Below are 25,255 nucleotides of genomic sequence, written 5' to 3' on the forward strand. Positions count from 1 at the left end.
ACTTACTACAGCCACCAGAGCAGGTTGGTAATCAGTGCAGGGCAGGTTCCAGTAGGCCATACCTGTGCTGCTTGGTGATGTGATGTCATGCGCACAGTGCAGGTTTGCAGTGGGGAGATTGTTATATGTTGTGCTAAGATGGATATGGGAGAGAGGAGAGAGGAACAGGAGCCAAAAACATACAAACAAAAAAGAATGCTAGGTGAGCTTGCCGTTGGAGTTAAGAAATGAGAGACTATGAAATGGAGAAAAACAGAAAGGGGAAGAGGAAGAAAAGAAAAGAATGAATAAATAAAAATCAGAAAGGTTAAAGAACCTCAACGTTCCCGGGTATCCCACCGCTGCAGCTATGAGGTCTGGGGAAATCGCTCTCAGGTGTTGCAGTACAGCCTGGCTAGAAGGCATAGACGTATACGACGCCAGGTATTCAGGGAACAGAAAGAGAAGGAAGATATACAAAGATGAGAAACTGAGCAATGAGGAAAGACAAAAAGGGAAAAAGAGGGAAAAGAAAACAAAACAAACTTAAAAAAGAAAAAGAACAAGAAAGGCCCCCCAAAAAACAGAAAAAAACAAAAAACAGAAAAACTAATGCCCTCAGGAATCCTTCTGCACGTCTGTGCAAGCCGAGGGGGAGTCTTCTTGCCACACAGCTCTGCCTGGCCAGAAGGGGCTCCCAACTCAAGAAAAGGAAAAGAAAACAAACAAACAATTCAAAACAAACAAAAGCCCCAGGATCCCACCAGTGCGGCATCCCAGACCGGGAAGCAGCTCCACACTCGAATGGAGCTCCACAGCCCCTCAGGAAGAAGCAAAGATGGCACACGGAGCCAGGTACTCAAGCGAAAGGAGGGGGAGGTTGCAAGAGGCAAGGAAGAAATCAAAAGAAGCAGGAAAAAAAAAAAGCAACACTAGCAGCCAGCAAATGGCACTCAGAGAGCCAGCTAGTGTAGGCTGGTGTTTCTGGACAAGAGACTGTGTCCGTGGGAAGCAGAGGGGGCCGAGTGTGGGTGAAGAAGTGTAGGGAGTGGGAAAGCATATATCACAAAGTACCAGAGCTCTGCAGCCCCTCAGGAAGAAGCAAAGATGGCGCACGGAGTCAGGTACTCGAGCGAAAGGAATGGGAGGTGGCAAGAGGCAAGAAGAAATCAAAAGAAGTGGAAAAAAGCAACACCAACAGCCAACAAATGGCACTCAGAGAGCCGCCCATTCGGGTGTGTGAAATCCAAGTAGCCGGTGTCTACCAGTGAAGAGATTGTGGCCACGGGAAGCAGAGGAGGCTGAGTTAGAGTGAAGAAGGGTGTGGGGTGGGAAAGCGTATATTGCAAATTACTGGTTGTTTTGTCTCCTGCTGGACGCTCTGTGAGGCTGCTTTCTCGTATCCCCTGTTTGCTGGTCTCTGATAGGAGTCCAAGATGGCGGATCTGCACTGCGTTAGCTGGTAGGGGACCTCTGCATGAATCTCTCCTCACTCTCCGTTCTCTGTCAGTTTTCTCACTCCATTTGGTGCTTGGCTGAGTTCTTTATCTCTTCATTTGATGTTTTAGGGTTTCAGGATTGTTGTATTCTCTGTTCGGCTTAGTTTTTCGGATCTTTGCTGTGGAGGGACGGTGTGGTGCTTCTGCTAGAGTGCCATTTTGCCGGAACTTCCTCCCTGTAATTTTTTTTAACTTAATTTTTTTTTTTAATTGTGCTTCAGATGAAGCTTTACAGAGCAAATTAGTTTCTCATTAAACAATTAATGCACGTACTGTTTTGTAACTTTGGTGCCCAGCCCCACAACTGGTAAACATTCTCCCCTTCTCGATCTTGGGTTCCCCATTCTCAGCTTTCCTGTCCCCTCCTGCCTTCTCGTCCTTGCCCCTGTGTTGGTGTACCCATTTAGTCTCTTTGGCCGAAGGGTAAACCTCAGTACTTCAGGCCATACTCTTAGGGTTTCTCCAGTCTCTGTCAGACCAGTAAGTCTGGTCATTTTTTGTGAGTTAGAATTTTGTTAATTTATCTCCAGCTCTGCTGGGATCCTGTATAGTGATCTCTGTCAGAGCAGTCAGTGGCGGTAGCTGGCCACCATCTAGTTGTGCTGGACTCAGTCTGGTAGAGGCTGTGGTAGTTGTAGTCCATAATCTACCAGCTCTGTCTGGGATCCTGTATTGTGATCCCTGTCAGAGTAGTCAGTGGTGGTAGCCGGCCACCATATAGTTGTGCTGGACTCAGTCTGGTAGAGGCTGTGGTAGTTGTAGTCCATAATCTTTCTTTGTGTCTTTGGTTTTCTTCATTTTCCCTTGCTCCAGATGGGGTGGGACCAGTGGAGTATCTTTGATGGCTGCTCACAATCCTTTTAGACCACAGGTACCACTCACCAAAGTAGGACGTAGAACATTTTCTTTATAAACTATGCTATGCCATTTGAGCTAGATGTCCCCCAAGACCATAGTCCCAGCCCTCAGCCCAGTAATTCAGTCCCTCAGGGAGTTTGGATGTGTCTATGAAGCTTCCATGACCTTGGATTGGTCAAGTTGTGCTGGCTTCCCCTTCACCAAAGTTACCACTTATCTATTGTCTAGTTAGTGTTTTTCCCTCCCACCCCTTCCCTCCCTAGTAATCATCAAAGATTGTTTCTTTTTGTATTGTATGAGTGCTCTCATACAATATTTGTCCTTTGTGATTGACTTATTTCACTCAGCATAACACCCTCCAGATTCATCCATGTTGTGAGATGCTTCCAGATTCATCATTGTTCTTTATTGTTATGTAGTATTCCATCGTGCGTATGTACCATAGTTTGTTTATCCATTCATCTGTTGTTGGGCACTTAGGTTGTTTCCATCTTTTTGCTGTTGTGAATAATGCTGCAATGAACATGGGTGTGCATGTCTATTCTTGTGACGGTTCTTATTTCTCTAGGATATATTCCTAGGAGTGGGATTGCTGGATTTTATGGTGTTTCTATTTCTAGCTTTCTAAGGAAGTGCCATATCATTTTCCAAAATGGTTGTACCATTTTGCATTGCTACCAGCAGTGCATAAGAGTTCCAATCTCCCCATAGCCCTTTAAACAGTTTCTTATTTTCTGTTTTTTTTTGATTCATGCCAGTAATGTTGGGATGAGGTTGTATCTCTTTTTTTTTTGTTTTGTTTTGTAGTTTTCATTTGCTTATCTATAATGGCTAGTGATCATAAGCATTTCCTCATGTGTCTGTTAGCTGCCTGAGTGTCTTATTTGATGAAGTATCTGTTCATATCCTTTGCCCATTTTTTAGTTGGTCTATTTGTCTTTTTTTTTCTGAAGAAGGTGTTGTGTTTTCCTAGAGACTTTACAGATTACACCTTTGTCAGATTTCTCATAGCCAAAATATTTTCCTAGCCTGTAGGTTCTTTTTTCACTCTTTTGGTGAAGTCTTTTTTTTTTTTTTTTAATTGTACTTTAGGTGAAGGTTTACAGAACAAATAATTTCTCGTTAAACAGTCAGTACACATACTGTTTTATGATATTGGTTAACAACCCAGGACATGTCAACACTCTCCCTTCTCGCCTTGGAGGACTTTATTATTTTTTTTTTTTTTGGTGAAAATATACATAGCCAAAGATACATCATTTCAAAAATTTCTACGTGTACAATTCAGTGACATCGATTATGTTCTTCCAGTTGTGCTTCTATTCTCCCTTTAGATGAAGGTTTACAGAACAAAATATTTTCTCATTAAACAGTTGGTACACATATTGCCCTATGACAATGGTTAACAACCCCAGTACATGTCAACACTGTCCTTACTCAACCTTGGGTTCCCTCTCACCAGCCTTCCTGTCCCCTTCTGCCTTCTAGTCCTTGCCCCTGGACTGCTGTGCCTCATTAGTCCCATTTTTTTTTTTTTTTTAATGGGGCTGTCCAATCATCCAGCTGAATGGTGAACCTCGGGAGTGACTTCACCACTGAGCTAAAACGGTGTCTGGAGACCATACTCTTGGGGTTTCTCCAGTCTCTTTCAGGCCAGTAATTCTGGTCTTTTTGTGTGTGTTAGAATTTTGTTCTACATCCTTCTCCAGCTCTGGTGAAGTCTTTTGATGGGCATAAGTGTTTAATTTTTAGAATATCTCAATTATCTAACTTATCTTCTGGTGTTTGTGTATTGTTTGTATCCTGTTTATGCCGTGTATTAGGGCCTGTAGCGCTAACTCTATTTTTTTCCTTTATGATCTTCATAGTTTTTGGTTTTATATTTAGGTCTCTGATCCATTTTGAATTAGTTTTTGTGTATGGTGTGAGGTATGGATCTTGTCTCATTTTTTTGCGGCTGGACATCCAGTTTTGCCAGCACCATTTGTTAAAAAGACTGTCTTTTCCCCCTTTAATGGACTTTGGGCATTTGTCGAAGATCAGCTTCCCATATGTGGATGGATTTACATCTAGGTTCTCAATTCTGTTCCACTGGTCAATGTATCTGTCATTGTACTAGTACCAGGCTGGTTAGACTACCATACCTAAATAGTAGTTTCTGAGGTAAGGTAGTGCGAGTCCTTCTACTTTATTGTTTTTCTTCAATGGTGCTTTGCTTATCCGAGGCATCTTCCCTTTCCATATAAAGTTAATGATTAGTTTTTCCATCTCATTAAAGAATGCAGTTGGTACTTGGATCAGGATTGCATTGTATTTGTAGATTACTTTGAGTAGAATTGACATTCTCACAATGTTAAGTCCACCTATCCATGAGCATGGTATGTTTTTCCATTTATGTATGTCTCTTTTGATTTCTTGCAGTAGTGTTTTGTAGTTTTCTTTGTATAGGTCTTTTACATCCCTGCTTACATTTATTCTTAGTATTTTATTTTTTAGGAGCTATTTTAAATGGGATTGCTCTCCTGATTTCCTTTTCCTAGTTCTCCATAATTTCTCTTGTGTAATCTGGAAGACCATTAGTTTTTAAAAGAAAATGATTTCATTTGGTGTGATGTTGCATTACTACTACTACCACTTTCTGTCTTGTCAGTTCTGACTCACAGCAACCCCATGTGTTGCAGAGTAGAACTGCAGTCCACAGAGTTTCCATGGCTGTGACTTTTCAGAAGCAGATCACCAGGGCTTTCTTCCAAATGCCTCTGGGTGGTTCTAACCACCAGATTTACAGTTAGTAGTCAAGCACTTAACTGGTTGTGCCACCCAGGAACTCCTTGATGTTGTATTAGAGGATCTCAAATAACGTTTATCACTGACCTTTGTCAATAACCTTTGTTACCCTGATATTCTGCCTTGCTATGGAAGTAAATCTTTGGGTTAGGATTCTTAACCAAGGCTGTGCATCAGAATCACATGAGGAGCTATATACACATATTCCTGACTGAACTTTACTCCTAGAGATCTGACTGAGCCTCATTTCTAGAGATCTGAATGAGCCTCATTCCTAGGGTTCTGACTTAACCTCTCTCCCAGGAATTCTTATCCAGTTAGTCTTGGATAGGAATTAGAGAGTTTACATTATGAAAACCACCAGAGATGAATCAGTGTGTATGCCCTATAGAGATCTTCTGTCTTTGAAATTGCTAGATCTTCTCCATCACACACGCATGTGGGCATAACGTGCTCATGCATGCACACACATAATGTTTCCTTAATGTTTAGAAAAAAATATTATCTAGATAGCCCATACAGCTAGACATAGAATAAGACAAACGAAAGAAATTCATTCATACAACCCATGGCTTTTTTTTTTTTTTATGTTAGGTTAGGAATTCTGAGTTCATAGAAAATAGAAGTCGATGAAATAGTATTATGTGATATTTGTAACATTGATTCTTTATTTTAAGTTCTGGATTTGCCATTTACCTGTCATGTGATATTGGGTAAATTGTCTTACTTTTCTGAACTACAGTTTTATTGTTTATAAAATACATTCCCTGTAGACTTTGATATTTCCTTATTTAAATTTCTCTGCTGGCTCAGTAGATAATCATATGTTTTAAAATACCATTTTTTTATTCCGATGCTAAGTCCTTCTTAAATCCAGATATTCATTTTTCAGCTCATGATTTTCTATTAGCTTAGTATGGTTAGATAATGTGTTTCCAGTTTCCTTCTTCTATTTAGCTTTTCTATATAACTCAATTAGTAAGAAAAGCTGAAGTTATTTTGGTAATGACTTTAAGATAGAAAAAAAAAAAAGTTAGTTTCCTAGTGTGTAGAAGAATGCTAAAGAGCATACTACCAAAATCTGGCACCTGTATATTTTAATGCCTGTATAATTTTTTCTTTCTGGAGATAATGGGCTTTTCTGAAGGATTTTGTGCTGGACACTTTTAAGGTCTACCTAATGCATTTTTTTTCCTACTAGTGCTCTGAGAGCAATATTATAGGTCCCTGCTGGGCAATAGGCAAAATGGATACTTCTATTCCCATCAGATGTAGGTGGTAGAATATAATTAGGCATAGAAGAAATCTTCCTTGATGCTTCCGAGCTTGCTGAGAGGTGGGTTTTTCAGTCATTTACAACTTTCTGCTGTTTCTTTTTAATCTCACAGCTTGAATAAAGTTTCTCAAAGAGTTCGATTCATGTATTCAATATGCCAATTTTAAAACTATTTTTTGAGAGAATTCTAGGCAATAAAATAAAAAAAAATTTTTTAAATATCATTTGTTAATTAACTTTTTTTTTTTTAATTCTATAGAAGAATTTCCATTAGAAAGAACCTGTCATCAGACTGCAAAATACTGTGATGGTGGCTCACAGTTTTGCAAAAATTGTTTTTGGAAAAATGTTATCATTTACATGCTGAGAGAAATTTTAGTATGGATTTGTTGCAGAAAATGTGTTATTTTCTTTTTTTAAATACCATATACTACATTCAGAATTCAGTTGGTAATTGCTTCCTGAGAAGTAATATTCTGCTACCACTGGAGAAAATATAAAATCACATAGCTCTAAAGAAATACAGAGATATCAGTGAATTTTAGTAAATCACAGAATAAATTTTCTGGTAAATCTAAGTTTGAATTATGTATGTGGTAGTATAGTGAATAATTTTAACTAGATTCAAACAACAAGATGAAGTAAATTTGAATGGATGCATATGTATCAGTGCAAATATTGTGGAACTATCTGTCTATAATATATAGTTTGAATGAACTGTTATACAGATAGACAAATAATATTTATGAAAAAATTTCAGCAAACATCTAATTACAAAACTTGGAGCAAAATAATGCATTTGATGTATCCCGTTGACAAGCTTTTAATAAATGAAATAAAATTGGATATATGAAAACTACCTAACACAAAGTTATTGCAATGCCTTTAATGCTTTTGATTCATGGATTATCAGATAATAAATTAAATTAGATACAGTAAACAAGTAACATCTGTTATAACTAACCACCCATGTAGTCAGTAGATTCTTGACTTTATTGAGGAAAAGAATAAACCTCTTAGATGAGGATCTGTTTGGGTTGTATTGTCATGAGCTATCCCTTTGAGATAGCATCATTGCTGCTGTTTTGGGATCCACAAAAGTTCTTGTCTTATTTTCCAGCTCTTTCATATTTGGATAGATGATTTTTAAATGTATATTTAACTGTGCATCTACTTATAAGTCAAAATATATTTTATATTCTGTCAAATATGTAAGGACAATGTAATTCTGATGTTCATGAGTTCTACCATCTTTTCAATGCTCCATACCATTGTCCTTGATTTATTCTTTTTATCCTCAGCTTATATTTTACTATCTATTATTATAATCACTACCTCCTATGTATGTTGTACTGTGGTGGCTTGCTGTTGTCCTGATTCTGTAAGCTATGCTACGGGTATTTCACGTGCCAGCAGGATCACTCATGGTGGGCAAGATTCAGCAGAGTTTCCAGACTAAGACAGACTGGGACAAACCTGGTAATCTACTTCTGAAAATTAACCTAGAAAATCCTGTGGATCACAACAAACTGTTGTCTGATATAGTGCTGGAAGATGATCCCTGTGAGTCTGTAGGCACTGAAAATACACAGTGGTCGCAATAATGGACTTGAGCATGCCAGTGAGCTTGAAGATGGTGCAGGTCTGGGCAAAATTTCTTTCTTTTGTTAGTGGGGTCGCCATGAGTCAGAGCTGACTTGATGGCAACTAACAACAACAGAAACCTCATGTACACTCTTCAGTCTCATTTTGCCTCTTGAAACTTTTTTTGGCAAAATACCACCAATGATTTATTTTACCTCCATGCCTATTCACACATGTACTAACACAGCTAAACTTAACTAGAGAAAAACTCTCTTTCAAATTGTCACCCATAACCTAAAGTGGGTTCTTGGTGCTACCGGGTACTCATTCCACATTTCCCTGGTCCACCCCTTCACCAGCAGTCTTAGATAACTACTTCCCACACTTTTCTTCTAAGCTCACATTTCCAAGCCTCTCTACCCCCAAAAAGCTCAACTGATGACCCAGCTTCCTTATTACTAAGAAAATAGAGAAAAAAAATTAACATATGTCCACTACTACATCTACACACATATATGGCTGACCCTGTGTATTACTATGAATGAAATATCTGAGCTTTTACATGTATACTAAATCCTATATTCTCTTCTTATCATGGTATGTATGGTATATATCCATATATCATGGTGTATGTCTAACTCATGACTCTTCAGTAATCATTTCTCTATTCCAAACAATTTTTCTCACTACCCTGTTGTTCCTTCCCATCAGCATTCAAAAATATATTTCCTCTGAAATATATATTTTTCTACATATTATGTCTATATTCATGTGTGTGATTATATAGATATATTGACTGATTGACTGATACCACATAAGGCTTCCAAATACCATCTGTTATATATTCTCTAATTCCAGCAAGATTCTTTGAAAACGTTTCAGCTTGCTCTCTCCAGCTTTCCTCCTTCAATTATTTCTTGAATATACTCCAGTCAGGCTTTGACTACATCATTCCACTGAGAATCTCTGGTAAGGTCACTAACACTTCACTCTCCTAAACTTAGCGGTGAGTTATCAGTCATCATTTTTTTGTTTCCTGGCAGCAGCAAGTGACTCAGTTAAATAGTCTCTTCTGTTTTAAATGTGTTCTTCAAGTGGCTCCCAGTGCACTCTCCTGCCTGCTTTTTCTCCTCCCACACTGATCCTTCCTCTCAATCGCCTTTGGTCATTATTTTTCTCCTAATCGACCTGTAAATAACAGAGAGCCTAGGTTTGGATCCGTTCTTGCACATGTCTTCCCTAACTATGCGTACTCCCTTGGTGATCTCGTCAGATCTCAAGTCTTTAATTATTACCATTATCAAATTTCAACCATAGACCACTCCACTGAACTCCATTCTTCTCTACCCAAATGCCTACAGGAAAGCTTCATTTGTATATTGAATAAATATCTCAGGCTTACAGTATCCAGTCCAACTTTATAACTTATCCCCACATCTGCTTCTCTCTCAATCATCCCAAACTCATTAAATGGTGAACTACTTCTTTCCACTTCTGCAGGCTGTGAATCTTGGAATAATTTTTGACTCTTGTCTGTTACGCCCACATCCACTGTTTCAGCAAATCCTTTTGGCCCTAATTTAAACGTATCCATAATTCAGTTATTTCTCAACACTCTATTACTGCTTTGGTCTAAGTCATCATCATTGCCTAGATTTTTGTAATAACTTCTTAAGAGGTCTCCACGCATTCAAACTTGTCCCCTTTATGCTCATTAAAATAGCTAGAACGGTTGTTTTGAAGCAGGTCAGATATTACCACGCGTCTATTCAAAAGTCTCCAATAATTTCTCCTATCATTTTGAAATCCCTGCTATTACCTACAAGCCCCTACATGATATTCCACCCTTCCAATCCCTGATTACCTCCTCTTTTTCTACATATCTCACTTCTCTGTACTTTGTTCATTCATTTCAAGTCCCACTGGTCTTTTGTTTTTCCTTGCTGTTCGCACAGTTTCATATTGTCCTATTGTCCTTTCCTATATATGCACATGTATTTGTTTTTCACCTTCTTTAGCTACTTGCTCAGATGTCACCATCTCAGTGAAAACATCCCTGATCTAATAAAATTAAAATTGTGGAGTGCGTACGTATGCAAAACACATCCACACACACCCCCATTGCCCTTTTCTTTATTATTTTTCACCACAGTACTGGTCATGCTATGCAAAGTATTTTACTCATCTATTTATTCCCAAGATAGAATGAAGGCTCCATATGCAAACATTTTTATATGTTGTACTCGGTGCCACATCTTCAGTACATGATACATTGCTGGACTCATAGTAGACTCATAATAAATGTTTACTGAATGAAAGTAAATAATAATTCTATGCAAAGACGATACTTCAGAACTTTCTGTGTACTAGAACCACTCTGCCTGTAATTCCCATGCTCAGTGTCAAGGCTGCACTACCTAACAAACTGTCAGATTTTCATTTATTCTAATGAGAGTTGCCAAATGCACCCTTAACTATAAAGTTTTGGACATACAAACTGGCACTCTATTAAGATCAATCCATCCTAGCCAAATGAGGTTTCAGATTTCCTCCATTAATCCTTGAGAATTGCAAGCCTTTTAATGGCATATTTGCTTTATCCGTCTACAGCAGCACTGCCTACACATTGCAAGTCATTAGTGCAGTGAAAACTATCACAAATCTTTGATGTACTGACTGCAGTTTCCAATATTATTCTTTTTTTTCTTTTTTTTTTTTAGTTTGCTGAGAGAGTCTTTGAACTGCCAAAACAAGTTTATATGATAGATTATGGATTTTTAACAGATATTAGTTATGAGTATATTAGGTTAATTGGTGGATTCTTTAGTTTAAGTAAGGATACTGTGCAGACCACTATTCTTTAGTTAAAAAAAAAAACTGAAAGCCAATTAGTAGCTTAAACTATGTAAAAAGTGAGAATTTATTTACTATATGGATACTTACATTCCGTCTCAAAATTCACTATACCCAGCAAAATGGTACGAACTATGATTATACTAGAACCAAAAAATTATCCTAGAGTAATAGTAGAATATCCATTGCTAAAGAATTTGAATGAGTTGATATAACCCTTTGGTTGCTTAGTGAATTAATAATTTGTTTATCCATAAATTAAAACCTCCTTTGGGGCCACGTGACAGTAAAAGTGATAATTAAGGAGATCCCATATTCAATTTATATAGAAGCAAGAGATTAGCAAGCAATTGAACTGTGTGTGCACTTTTGCTGTGTGTACCATGGAGAAGATGATGTTGGAGCTTTATGTTGACTTTGTCCTCATCTTCCTAAATTACAGGAAACATGACTCGCTGACTGTTATTATCAGCACTATAGCTACTACATTGTATACTTTTATCACTAAATAGTATTTTTTTTAAAAATATAAACAATCTATCTCATAGTATCATTATTTGTCCATTTGTTATACATGCACATCCCAACACAAAATGTGAAGCTCCATGATGGCTGCTGCTCATCATTTTATGTGTTGTAGCACAGATATATACAATTTCCCTGAGCGGCTCTGTTTCCTGGGTCTCTAGCCCTCCTTCATTAGAATCTCTTTAGTGATAATGTTCACAGTTTTTCTATCATCTAGCTGTTGATATATATATCACTGTAAAGATTCATCACAAACCTGTCTGGCCCATAGTTTTCTTAGATTCTATCAGACAAAAGACTATAATATAGAAATATAGAATGCCTTATATTTTGTTGATTAAAAAAAATAAATCCACGCTGTATCTTTTCCTATCTATAGTTGAGTTGTAGCATTAATTCATTTAGCCCACACTGGGCAAGTGGTTTAATTGACCTACTTGCTTTGGTAAACAAGGAAACAAACATAACACTTCATCAACATTTTCAATCCTTTTCCTCTTACACATGGTTTTGTTGTCTTAATAACTTTTACTAGATTTTGTCTTAAAAGTTCCTTCTCTTTTAATTAAAGACTTCTAATAATTATAAAAAGTTTTACTCATTTAGGGCAGCTCCTTTCCAGAGGTGATATGAGAGGGCAGAGAGGGTCAGGAGCTGGATGAATGGACACTGGAAATCAGGGGTGGAAAGGAGGAGTGTGCTGTCACAGCATAGGGAGAGAAACTAGGGTCACATAACAATGTATGTACAGATTTTTGTATGAGAGACTAACTTGAATTATAAACTTTCACTTAAAGTACAAAAAAATAGTTTTGCTCATTTATACAGTTTTTGTTTTACATTGCCTATTCTTTATGGAGAGTTTCTTTACACAAAAGTAAACAATAAAACAAAAACAGTTCAATGGAGCTCATCCATTAGTTATCTATACTTTTAAGTTTTAGTTATCTATTAGAGGTAGGTTTTAATATCTGATGACAAAAATCATTTGATGGAATTGTTGTTTTGGTATTTTGGTGTTTAGTGGGTAGTTTCTGGTGTTTATGTTTCATGTTCTATATAAAAGATAGTTCCCAGTAAAGACAGACTACTTTCATTAAGGTAATTATGTCAGTCAATGATGTATGTCAGACAACAAGCAAGAGCAGAGTTCAAAGCACAGTTACATGAACATGTTTTTCACTTCGTTGAGCTGTCTGCCTAATGTATAGTTATGAGATGTTAAAATAAAGTGTATGAAACACCGAGCATAGCTCCATATTCAAAAGAGAGTATATATCTGCCATAATACTACAGCATATATGACAATAATTATATATTTTAGTTTTATAAATTTCTTATCTATCGGATGATAGCTGTTCAAACATGTATTTGGCATACTGGGATTAAAAAAAAATGCCCATCTATCACTAGATACACTTCTACTTTGTAGAATCAATCCAATAAAAGTGATACTGTTAATAGTGATGTGCTGTATACTATAAGAATTCTCACGTATGTGATAAAATATGGTTACTAGATGGTAAATGTGATGCATTGTCTGTTTACATTAACTGTGGAACTAGTGACAATTTAAAATGTTCATTAGACCATCTGCTTCTAGCTATGATGGATTAAGAGGGGACTAATTTACACAGTGACATTAAAGAACAGCAAAAACAATGACAAAAATTTATGAAGTATGGGCAGCACAATGAAATCTGAGAAAAGGAAACAAATGATGTGAGCCCTGTGATTTCTCAAGTCCACCACCTACACAGAGTTCCCAGACTACAATGCAGTGATAAAGACTGGTACAATGAGGAGAGAGTGTTCAGAGATTAGGGTACCAAGCATGCTGCAATTTTCAGGGCAGAGGAGAGAGCTGTGTGGAGAATAGAGATCTGCACAGAGAAAACTCCAGAGTTAAAAGCAAGTCTCAAAAAAAATTTTGTTTTTAAGTGACTTAATGGTGTCTCAGAAAAATGACCAAGAAATATTTAAAGTAGTAATAATAGTAATCCAGCACTCAAAATATAAACTTCACAATGCCTGGCATCCAATCAAAAATTAACAGGCATACAAAGGTGAAGGAATAATGGCTCATAATATAAAGAAAACAAAACAAGCAACCAACCAAACAAAAACAATAACTAGAAACAGATCCATAAATGACATACCTGTTACTATTGGTAGACAGGGACATTGGCATATATATATACAATTTCCTTTCTTACATATACTACATCATGTAGATAGTAAAGATAGAGGAAAGCATGAGCGTAATAAGGAGATACACAGAAGATTTTTAAAAAATATCAAATCTAAATTCTAAAGATTACAAAAAAGTCTGAGATGAAAAAGACGCTGGATCAGATTAACAGCAGACTAGACTACAGAAAGCAGATTATACTGTTGAAGAAAAAATTAGTGAAATCAAAGACATAAAAATAGAAACTATTCAAATGAGACATAGACAGGAAAGAGATTAAAACATTCTTAGAGCAGCAGTATGTCTTTCCCATGAGTAAGAAGGCTCAGAATGGGGCCCTCATTTTGCCCATTACATAGAGCAATGAGAAAAATGCTCTCAAGATACTTTGAGTTTTCTCACATTGCATTTTTCCATTATAGAATGTTTTATGAGGATTTACATAATAACAGACTAAAGAAAAAGGATGATGACTATAGTTAACATTTGTCAGGCACTTTTGTAATAATTTTATATAACATTATTGTACACCTTCCTGCGAAATATTGTGCTTTCTACTTTCAAAAAAAATCTCTCATTTTGTCTCTGACTTGAACTAGATTTTCATAATACTTAGGCACTGGATAATAAATAATGATAATAATAATATTCATTATGTACCTAGGGCTAGGCATGCATAATTTCATTTAGTCCTCAACAGCTGTAGGAAAAAGCAATAAACACTAAATTCTGTGTATTAGTCAATTTGTGCTGTAATAACACTGCAAAATAAATAATACCAACATTTCAGTGGCTTTCAGTACAAAAATGTATTGTAAGTTGACTCCAGAAGCATGCTCTAGGTTTGAATTTGGGTTCTGGTCTCTCCCATATGTTCTCTTAATTCAAGAAACAAGCTAAAGGAACAGCACTCATCTGGAGTACACTGTTTGAAAATTTCCGTGATAAAATGTAAGAAATAATTTTGAAATAAATGCAGAAGTCTAGATGATAATATAATGAAATTCATTGTACCTATCATCTAACTGCGACAGTTATCAATCTTTTGCATTCCAATGCTAACATTTTTAATACTGCACTTCACCTGTTTTCCAATATGGTATTTTAATTTTTACCTTTGAAGGGAAAACATTTTTAATTATAAATTTAAAAGAAATGTTGAACCAGATTACCTATGGCTTTCTTAAGGCCTTGAAACAGTGTATTGTTAGGTGCCATCAAGTCAGTTCTGACTCACAGAGTGAGTCCCTATAGGACAAAGTAGAACTGCTTCATAAGGTTTCCAAGGAGCAGCTGATGGGTTTGAACTGCTGACTTTTTGGTTAGCAGCTGAGCTCTTAACCACTACACCACCAGGGCTCCTTGAAACAGTATAGTCAGTCCTTCTTAGTGACTCTCAGCATTACCTCCAGAGCAGTGTAGTTTAATTACCTGATACCAGTGTTAATGAGGTGAGCTCAATTACGTGGCATAAATCATCACAATACATCTAGCCGTATTGTAATAAATGTTAAATAACACGTGTTTCGGAGTATAATTTGCCTCATCCTTTTAGATCTCTGTTCTGTGTTCTCATTTGTGTGTGAAGTGAAACTAAATTTTACCTCAAGATTGTTGTCGTTGTGTGCCATCAAGTGGATTTGAAATCATAGTGACCCCATGTAACAGAGTAGAACTTCCACATAGGATTTTGTTGGCTATAATATTTACGGAAGCAGATCACCAGGTCTTCCTCCACAGAGCTGTTAGGTGAGTTCGAACAGCCAACATTTCCGATTTGCAGCTGAGCACTTAACCTAATTTTTAGATCAGAGTATCTTTTTGGCTACTTTATCCCTTATTGATTTTTTACTTTTCTTCTTTTCCATTATGAAGGATATACACAAAAATTAGGAATCTAAAAACAGCAGCGATCATCCTATTATTCCTGTTTTCTTAACCTTGGAGAAAGCAATTAAATTTTACAGGGATTGATAGCTTGTATCAGTGGGATTTTGTAAGTCTTGACTTTCTGCTCTAGTCCCATACACGTGGCCGGAATTCATATATCCTATCTTTTCTGACCAACCTCATCTCAAATATTTTGTTTTATTATCTTATAATTTAATGGAAATTTTACACACAGTCACATACAAATATGATGTCAGACAGAATACCAACAGTTGTGCTAAAATAATAGTCCCAATCAAAGTATGAGCACTTTCCCCTTATTCTAATTCAGTTTCTTAGAGCTCTAACAACCAACCCATTGCTGTCGAGTCCGTTCCATCTCATAGCAACCCTATAGGACAGAGTAGAACTGCCCCACAGGGTTTTCTTAGAACTCTAATCACAATGAATGACTGTTAATAAGCAACAGTAATATAGAAAATGGGCATGGAGTCAGGTTACTTCATATGGGTTTGACATAAATTTTGAGAATATGATACATAATCATTAGAGTTCTACAAAATTATAACCGTTAAATGGTTTCATAGAGCTCATATCTACATAAAGCCTACGGACTGCACTTTGACACCAAAATCTTGGTATTTGAGCAGAAGTCATTCTGACAAAGCACAAGGTGAAGGATACATCCAAGCCATCCATGAATGTCATGATAATAAAGTCAATACCTAGGGTTTTGTTATTATTATTGTGGATGAAATAAAATCTGCATTTTATTGTTCAATAATTTATTCATTTATATGTGAAATGTTTAACATTTATCAGTAATAATTTTGTTCTCCTGTAGTGATTTGTTTTTTTTTTTTTTTTTGGTCCTGATTGTAGTTTTGTTCTCTACTAAGTAAGCACTGTTTATATATTTCATGAACAAGAGTTAGCATAAATAATTGGCATGTTGTCCATATGTTTGAGAGAAAAATCTAGCAGCAGTAAAGTACTGCTAATTAAGAAGATGATGAGAGGGTTATTATTTCTGTTTGACATAGGATGTATGGAGAATGCCCTTGGAACTTAAAATGAAAGTTATATAAAACCCGTGTTTATCATTTAGGTCTGGATAGTCAGATTTTTTTTGCCAGTTTATGTATCAGGTACTTAACAGGTGCTAAGCTCTTTACAGGACGCTGGTGGCATGGTAGTTAAGAGCTTGGCTGCTAACCAAAGGATCAGCAGTTTAAATCCACCAGCCATTCCTTGGAAACCCTGTGGGGTAGTTCTACTCTGTCCTATAGGGTTGCTATGAGTCAAAATTGGCTCAATGGCAATTTTTTTTAAAGCTTGTTACAAATACAAGCTCATTTACTCTGCATAACAATGCTGTAAAGACTGTATATTTTTATTACATCCATTATACAGAGTGCAAAACTGAGCCCAACTAAGTTAAGTCACTAACCTCAAGTCACAGAGCTAGTAATTGGCACAGCTAGGATGTAAACCTACACAGTATACAGTTCTGCAGTCTGTGGTTTCAACTACTGTGTTATGCTGCTGTTTCTTAGAGCAGTCAGCACACCTAGGCAGTATAATATAAAATACTCAGGTCACATTCTGACAGCCAGAATTTTGTCACTTGTCTTTTGGATTCCACCTAGATAAATTCTTTAATATAAAAATTTCTGAAACATATTCTACTTTTGACTTTATTATGATAACCTTTTAATTTTAAATATTGATCTTAATCCTCCTCCAGCCCTAGGCAACCGCTAATGTACTTTCTGTATCTATAGATTTGCCCATTTGGGACACTATATGTAAATGGACTCATTCAATATGTGACTTTTATTACTATCTTCTTTCATTTAGCGTTACGTTCCACAGTTCGTCCATGTTGTAGAATGTGTCAGTACTTGGTTTCTTCGTATTGCCAAGTAACATTTATTTTGTTGGATACCACATTTTATTTATCCATTCGTCAGTTGATATACATTAGGTTGTTTCTACTTTTGGGTTTTATGAATAGTGTTGCTAGGAACATCTCTGTGTAAAAGTGTGTGTGTGGACATATGCTTTCATTGCTGCTGAGGCATAACAAGGAGTGGAATTACTGGATTATACGGTAACACTTTGGTTAACCTCTGTTTGAGCGTTTTAATTTCTGCACCTTCTTGCCAGTACTTGTTGTTCTGTGATTTTTCGCAGCTATTTCAGTGGTATTCCATTGTGGTTTTGATTTGCATTTCCCTGATGGCTGATGATGTTGAGCATGCTTTCATGTGCCTGTTGATCTTCCCTTGACTTTCCAGGCTTTTAGTTGATAACATACCTCTCCAGCTTCTTCATCTCTCACACCTTTCCAGCTCTTATTGGATGTGCCAGCCCCAGTGAGCTTCTCTCAGTTCTTTGAACATGCCTTTTGTTTCCCTCATGCTCAGGGCTACATTCCCGTTACCTGAAACATAATTCTTATCTTCCTGCGTTTTCCTCTCTTCTGCCTGGCCAGGGCCAGCTTCATGGATATGTGATCTGTGCAGTCACAGAGGGCACTATGTTCAGAAGGGCTTTACACTTGGTTCTATGTACTGCTGAAATTCTTCATACTTCCTTAACTAGGTCTCTTTGCATTGGGCTTTGCAAATTATGCAGCCAGTACTGTGCCTGGTTTATTATTACTGCTTCTCCTTTATGATTCAGTTTAGGCACAAATACCTATAGGTGATAATCTATATCCTCTGTAGGCTATATTAGGCATTCTTCCAGGATTTTATCTATCCTAGCATATATTCCACATTATAAATGCTCATTTCTCCCCTAAACCATATGACCTGTGAGATTGGGAGCTGCTGTCCATTTTTCTATCCCCAGGGCTTGGCATAGTGCCTGCCACATAACTTTGATATTACTATGTGTAATTCAACCCCATAATTTTGGTTCAGGTGGTAAGCCATATAGCAGAGTGATTCAGGACATGAAATTCTGGGCTCAGCAACCTGAACATCCAGCAACTATCACCTGTAAACTGTAGGGTTTAACCACTTATTTAGTGTTTCTTTCACCATTTTCAGACCTCATTCCACACTTGGGTTTTTCACAGAACTTCTCTCTGACCTCTCACCAACCCCTGCTCCCATTCAGTCACCCCCAAAATGAAAGTGGTATTCCTACATGATTTTTTCACAGTATATTTGTATGATTTTTAAAATTAATATCTGTCATCTTTGTTAAGCTTTAATTCCCATAAGGGTAGAAACTAGTCTATTTTTGTTCTGCACCGTATTCCCAGTGCTTGGGTACTTATTATAGAAGTGGTCAATGGCTCAATTTCCTCATATTTAGAATAGAGATGATAGTAGTCCCAACCTCATAATGCAATTATAAGGAATAAATGAATTAATAAGTAAGACACTTAGACTGGTGTCTAGCAAGTGATATTGATTATATGTGTTAATATTTATTATTATTGCATACAATTCCTATTTGTTAAATAAATTATTGTCTATATATGCAAAGATACCTTGGTAGTGTAGCGGTTAAGAGCTACAGCTACTAACCGAAAGGAAGGTCGACAGTTTGAATCCACCAGGCACTCCTTGGAAACCCTATCAGGCAGTTCTACTCTGTCCTTTTGGGTTGCTATGAGTCAGAATTGCCTCAACAGCAACGAGTTTGGTATTTGTGCAATATATATGCAAAGAGGAGAAAAGGGTACTAGGACCTAGTGAAGAAACTACCTAAGTTAAGATGTTCTATTACACATATTACTCTTTATTATATCCATTTTCACGGCTAGGAGGAAGGATAATTGCAGAAAAGTGCAGTTCATGAAATCAGAATAAGAAGAAAATGAGGAAACTGTTATGAAGCCCAGAGGAAGGAGAATTAATGCTAATAGTTAATATAGGACACTTACAAGAAAGAAAGAGAAATCTTTCTGCTTAAAAGTCTGCAGCTGCAGAAATTGGCCAACGTAATGTAATAGTAACACAATTTTGAGAAGTTAGTTTGGGTACAGGTCTCTAGGTGGTGCAGTTTGAGCTGGAGTGCTAGCCTATAGGTGGGTAGTTTGAATCCACCTAGTGGTACTGAGGAAGAAAAGGCCTGGTAATCTGCTTTCATTAGTATTACAGGCAAGAAAACCCTATGAAGCAGTTCTACTGTGTAACACATGAGGTCGCCATGAGTTAGAATCTACTGGAGGGCAACGACAAAGAAGACCAACAGTTTGCGTACATTAACAATAATGACTTTGGAGTGTGTTTCTTTTCTTGTTTATATATTAAACAGTTATGAAATGCCTCTACCTCTAAGCATTTGAAGTAGAGTTTGAGTTACATTTGATAGAGATATAATGTCATTAGGAATAAGACAAACAGAATATATAATAGAGGATGCAAAATTAGGGGCAATTTTTTGTGTGTCTGCATTTATTTTGGGTCCTGCATGTGGTCTCAACGTACCTCTCCAATATCAGAAGAGCCATGGTGCCCTCACTCTGCCTAACTTCTCAAGGCTTCTCTCAGTTCTTTCATATGTCTGTTGCGGGCCTCTGCCTGGAATTCCCTTCATAAGGCCATCCTCTGTCAACATTTTTGTAGCTCAGTCCACACCTGGGTTTTTCAAGGATCTTCTCTCTGACCTCTTACCAACCTCCCATCCCTAATCGCTCACACCCCAAATGAAACAGTGGTACCCCTACATGGTATTGTCACAGTATATTTGTATGATATTCCAAAATTAATATCTATTTTCTTCATTAAACTTTACTCCCCATAACGGTAGAAACTAGTCTATTTTTGCTCAGCACTGTATACCCAGTGCCTGGCTGTTTATTATAGAATAAGTGTAAAATAAATAATGGGGTGACAAAGTGGCATGATCCTCAATTCTCCTCTGAAGGTCAAAGTGGTCAATGACTAAAAAGTATCAAGGACACAAGTCCAAAGAACAAAAAAGACAGGGAATGCTGGCCACCTCAGAGGCATTGTGTACTACATTTAGATTCTAAATTTGGCAAAAAGTGTTTAGGCAGGTAAAATCACACACACACACACACACAATACGTATCAACATGACACATTATGCAATTTTAATTGTTCAGAGATTAAAGTTGCCAACAAAATATGTTGAAACTAAACTCAAGAATGTGCTTAACATATGTATATCTTATTAAAGGGTTCTTGAAGACAGTAAACTATTTCTATAAATAATCACTTTATAAAGATATTTAAATACTATTCAAATGAGAAGTTTTTAAACTGACATACAACATCAAATCGAATTGCATAAAGTGAATTTCTATAGAGGGTTGGAATAATAATGTACAGACCCTTTGCTTTCTAATCATTTGACTTTAATTTAATGATAGAACCTGGAAAAACTAGATAGACAGCTAATATGCCCATAAACTTGTCTCAATCAAATATCAGATGTTTTAAATGAATCTTCGATAGGTGTTGAATCAAAGCCAAGATATAAATGAATTTCCTTTCAGACATGTGTAATGCCTTTTTAGAATGTCAGATATGAGAAGGACTGACTTTGGTCTGCTAGTGTAAGTATTTGAGTTGAATGCACATTGTACATCTTTGCAGAGTCAATGCTAAGTCTGAAAAAGATTTATAATTTCCCATGGAATCCCAAACCTTCCCAAACTTTCTTGTATTGAAGAAAAATTGATATTTGCACAAGAAATTAAATGATAGATGGTAGAATCCTGCCATATAAATATGGAAGAGGAAAAATGGGGGATGATTTCAACTGTGTCTGTGAACGGTGTTTATGGAAAAAATATTTCTGATACTACAAGTACTTCCAATTAATTGGAATTGATGGTATACAAAGTGGAAAATGTTCTCGAGAGAAATATGATACCATATGGAGGCCCTTGCACATCAGATTGAGGCAGAGGATCATTTTCTTGGGAGGCAATAAAACGTTATTTATAATTATAGAATAAGGAAGATACAACCCCTCCATAAACCTGTTAGGATAATTAAAAGTTTGCTTTTAGAAAAAAACTTATTTGCTACCAAGAAATAATTTTGGCAGCTACAATGATTTTTGCTGGAGAAGCATAGGAAATAACATAGATTTGATGGCTTTTGTAGTCATGGACGCAGGCAGCCTAGAAGTATGATTTTTCTCTCCAAAATGCAGAGAAGCCTGTCAATATCCTTCAAACTCAGCAGCCCAAGCTGAGACCATGTATAGGAGAGGCGGTCAGCAGATAGGTCAACAGAAACAAAGTTGCTTAAAATAAAAAATAATAATATTGAACAAGATGATAGACTGAGAATTCTCAGCATTCAGAAAAGAAATGAAAGAAGAAAGGAAGGGAGGTAGGCAGAGAGGCAAGAAGAAAGGAAGGAAGAAAAGAGAGAAGGAAGGTAGATTGTTTCAGAAATTAGTCAAGACTGAGGACGTGCTATAGTATGGGACAAGAAAAAGAATTGGTATCATTCACACAAAGAAAAACCACTAGGGAAGAGCAGATTAGATTTGGTGATGGGGTGATGGAGCTTGAGTACATATCAAGGGGCTAAGTCCTAGAAGTAAATTCTCTCATTATGAAACTCCAGGGAAAGATGGATCTAGGCTAGAGAAAAGAGTGACTAAGATCATCACCTTAAATGTGGGTGGGGATGAGATTGCCCAAGTGGAATGTATTGACTGAAAAGAGAACAGTATCATATGGAGGTCCCTGGGCAGAATACCAGGGAACATGACAGACAGAGGAATCTGCAGCAGAGACTAAGGGGTAGGTCAGAGAGGTGAAACTGGAAGAAAAACCAAGAGAGTACAGGTGTCATGAAAGCCAAGGGTAGTCAGTACAAAAAGAAAGAAGTAAAGGTGAATAGGGCCATATCAGACAAAGGTGTAGGGAGGAACAGACCAAAGAGTCCTCATTGAGAGAAGAGTAGTTAACTTGTATAACATATTCGCCATCTTGCTTTCTGAGTTTTCATACTCTGATTTTCACTTCTGTGAATTCTTGTTTTGTATTTATTAATTTTTCTTTTTCTATCAATTAAGTAAATGAATTTGGCAGCTGAACACATTCAAAATTGGCAGAAGAGAATGTCCTTTCTCTTGAAAATCTCACCTTACTATTATTTTAGCAATACTTGAGAGTTGAGGGTAAACATGTTTTAGGCTGAGATATCCTTATCTATGATACATAATACAATCCTAATAAGTTATTGTTTTATTTTTAAGTCCATTTTTCTGATACTAAATAATTTGAGTGTTTATGTATGATTATATAATAATTATATTCCTTATAAAAAAAGCAAAAGAGTAATTATATTGTGTCCCAATCAACTTCAAGTTTGAAAAAGAAGCTTGAAATAGTCTTTCGATACAAATAAAGAAAAACAATTTAGTAATAGTTAAAATTAAGCACTAAGTTTTAATAATATAAATAAGGAAAGTATAATGAAATTTCTATGAATGTCAGTCACATAAAAATTTAAAGCAACCACAATTGCGTTGTTATGTAATAACAAACTTTGCAAAATGCATGTATGCTATAAGATTGTATTGAGGCACTAACGCCTCAAATACTGAAGAAAATCAAGTCAGTAATATTAATGTGACTGTTTCAAATGAGTTGTAAAATGCTAAAAGTTCATTATACTTTCTGATTGTCAGATTAAAATTTAATATATTAACTATGTATGTTTGAATATGTGTGCTATAAAAGAATTTGTGAGATTTAAAAAAACAAGTCCAGGTCTATTAATTATGTTGCATACAAGAATTCCCATTTGAAATATAATCTGTAGACTATTGGTTTATAAGCAATTTCTTGATTTGAGTCAATATGCCTGCAGTAACTGATGAATCATTTCCATGTTGTCTTCATTACCTTCCTAAGAATGACTTAAATTGTGCTGACTACGTATTTAATAATATATCTGTTGTGCTATGGTGTAAATTATGCTTACAAGCAATGGTATTAAATTCATTAAAAAACAAAATTTATGAATGCCTCTTAAATACTTTTTATTTATTATACATCTTGATACTTTTTTCCTAAATGTTGAAATGTGAAACTAAACTGCAGGAATAATATCATGTTCATTGATAAGTTTTAACCAGAACTGAATAGGCATTGCTGTGTGTAGTTATGTCTGTAAGCCACATAATGGGAAGTCAGCAAAATTTTTCCAAGTAGAACGTGCAAGCTTTTCAAAAAGTAAAGAGCCTACTAAATAAAGGCGTTTAATAAAACATTTATTTAAGTTTTTACTAAACCAAACAAAACTCGTTGCCTTTGAGTCAATTCCGACTCATAGGTACCCTATGGGACAGAGTAGGCTACCCCATAGGTTTTCCAGAGAGCAGCTGGTAGATTTGAACTGCTGATCTTTTGGTTAGCAGCCTGAGCTCTTATCCATTGCACCATCAAGGCTCCAAGTTTTTACTATATGTCAGTTTTCTTATAAGCAAGTGGGAGTTATCATGAGGTAAAATGAATAAGCTAAAAACAGTGAATCATAAATGTAGAAACACTACTTTTTGAAAGTCTTTTTTTTTTCTAATGCAAGTAAGAATTTATTTTCATTTACTGTATATATATGATAAGCACCATATGTTTGGTGATGGTTTTTCACAAAACAAGTATAAAATCTTTCTTTTTCCTGAATCGATGTAAACAGAGCCCAGACGGCCGTATCGATGTCCGAGGGCAGCTCGGAAGCTCGTCACTGCACATTACGGATGTGAAGTTGTCAGACTCGGGGAGGTATGACTGCGAAGCTGCGAGTAGAATCGGCGGACACCAAAAGAGCATGTACCTTGATATTGAATGTAAGTTATTTTCATTTCGTATGTTTATCAAAACAGCTTTTTCTCCTTTGAAAAAGATGAATTTTTGCAGGAATATCAAAATGTGTATGAAAATCAATGTTTCAATATTAAATGCATAAGTTAAAAACGAATGTAGTCTTTCAAATTCAGTTATTAGAGGCACCTAGTGGATATTGTGGTACATTTCACAGTGCTTCATGTTTGAGAGTCTTGGTATTGCTTACCCTAAAAACGGAGACCTTTTCTGGCAACGTTTAACCCCAAACGCAATTTCAACTGAACTGTTTTACTTATCAGTAATCAATCAGTCAACACCCCTTGGATTTTTTTCCCTGTTTTTTTTTCCTAATATTTATGGCCATGTCTCAGATATGTAATGTGTCTTCATTTCTTATTCCGGTTGTCTTGATGAATTAGTTTTCCTTCTAAGATATGAAACAGTATTTTAAAGACAGTGAAATATATCAGCACTTATATTTCATCCAATAGGAGACTACAAGGAGAATTGTTAAAATTAATAAAATGATTTTCATAACTATGTGAAATTTAAGAAGTGTGAAGGCTAATGTAAATGAAGCATTCACCATCCACCTGAGGGCATTGCATAAAATTATAATTTTGTATACACCATAGTAAAAAATGAGGACAATTTTACATAATTTTTATTGTACTTTAGGTGAAGGTTTACAGAACAAATAGTTTCTCACTAAACAGTCAGTACACATATTGTTTTATGACATTGGTTAACAACCCCCCAACATGTCAGCACGCTCCCTTCTCGGCCTTGGAGGACCTTTTCTTTTTTTGGTGAAAATATACATAGCAAAGATACACCATTTCAAAAACTTCTACATGTAAAATTCAGTGACGTCAATGGCATTCTTCAAGTTATGCTGCTATTCTCACTTTAGATGAAAGTTTACAGAACAAAATAGTTTCTCATTAAACAGTACACATATTGCCCTATGACAATGGTTAAGAACCCCACTACATGTCAACACTGTC

At 36.3% G+C, this 25,255-nt stretch overlaps 1 protein-coding gene across 1 annotated transcript in view; it reads left to right on the plus strand.

The window, feature by feature from the left end:
- NCAM2 (neural cell adhesion molecule 2) overlaps positions 1-25,255 on the plus strand; it is a 289,809-nt gene that overhangs the window by 118,117 nt on the left and 146,437 nt on the right. Inside the window, exon 9 of the mRNA XM_004371382.1 lies at positions 24,100-24,250. Coding sequence (XP_004371439.1) covers positions 24,100-24,250 — 151 coding nt within the window. The remainder of the gene's footprint in view (positions 1-24,099; positions 24,251-25,255) is intronic.

Source organism: Trichechus manatus, unplaced genomic scaffold, assembly GCF_000243295.1.
Source record: "Trichechus manatus latirostris isolate Lorelei unplaced genomic scaffold, TriManLat1.0 scaffold00012, whole genome shotgun sequence".
Taxonomy (NCBI): Eukaryota; Metazoa; Chordata; class Mammalia; order Sirenia; family Trichechidae; genus Trichechus; species Trichechus manatus.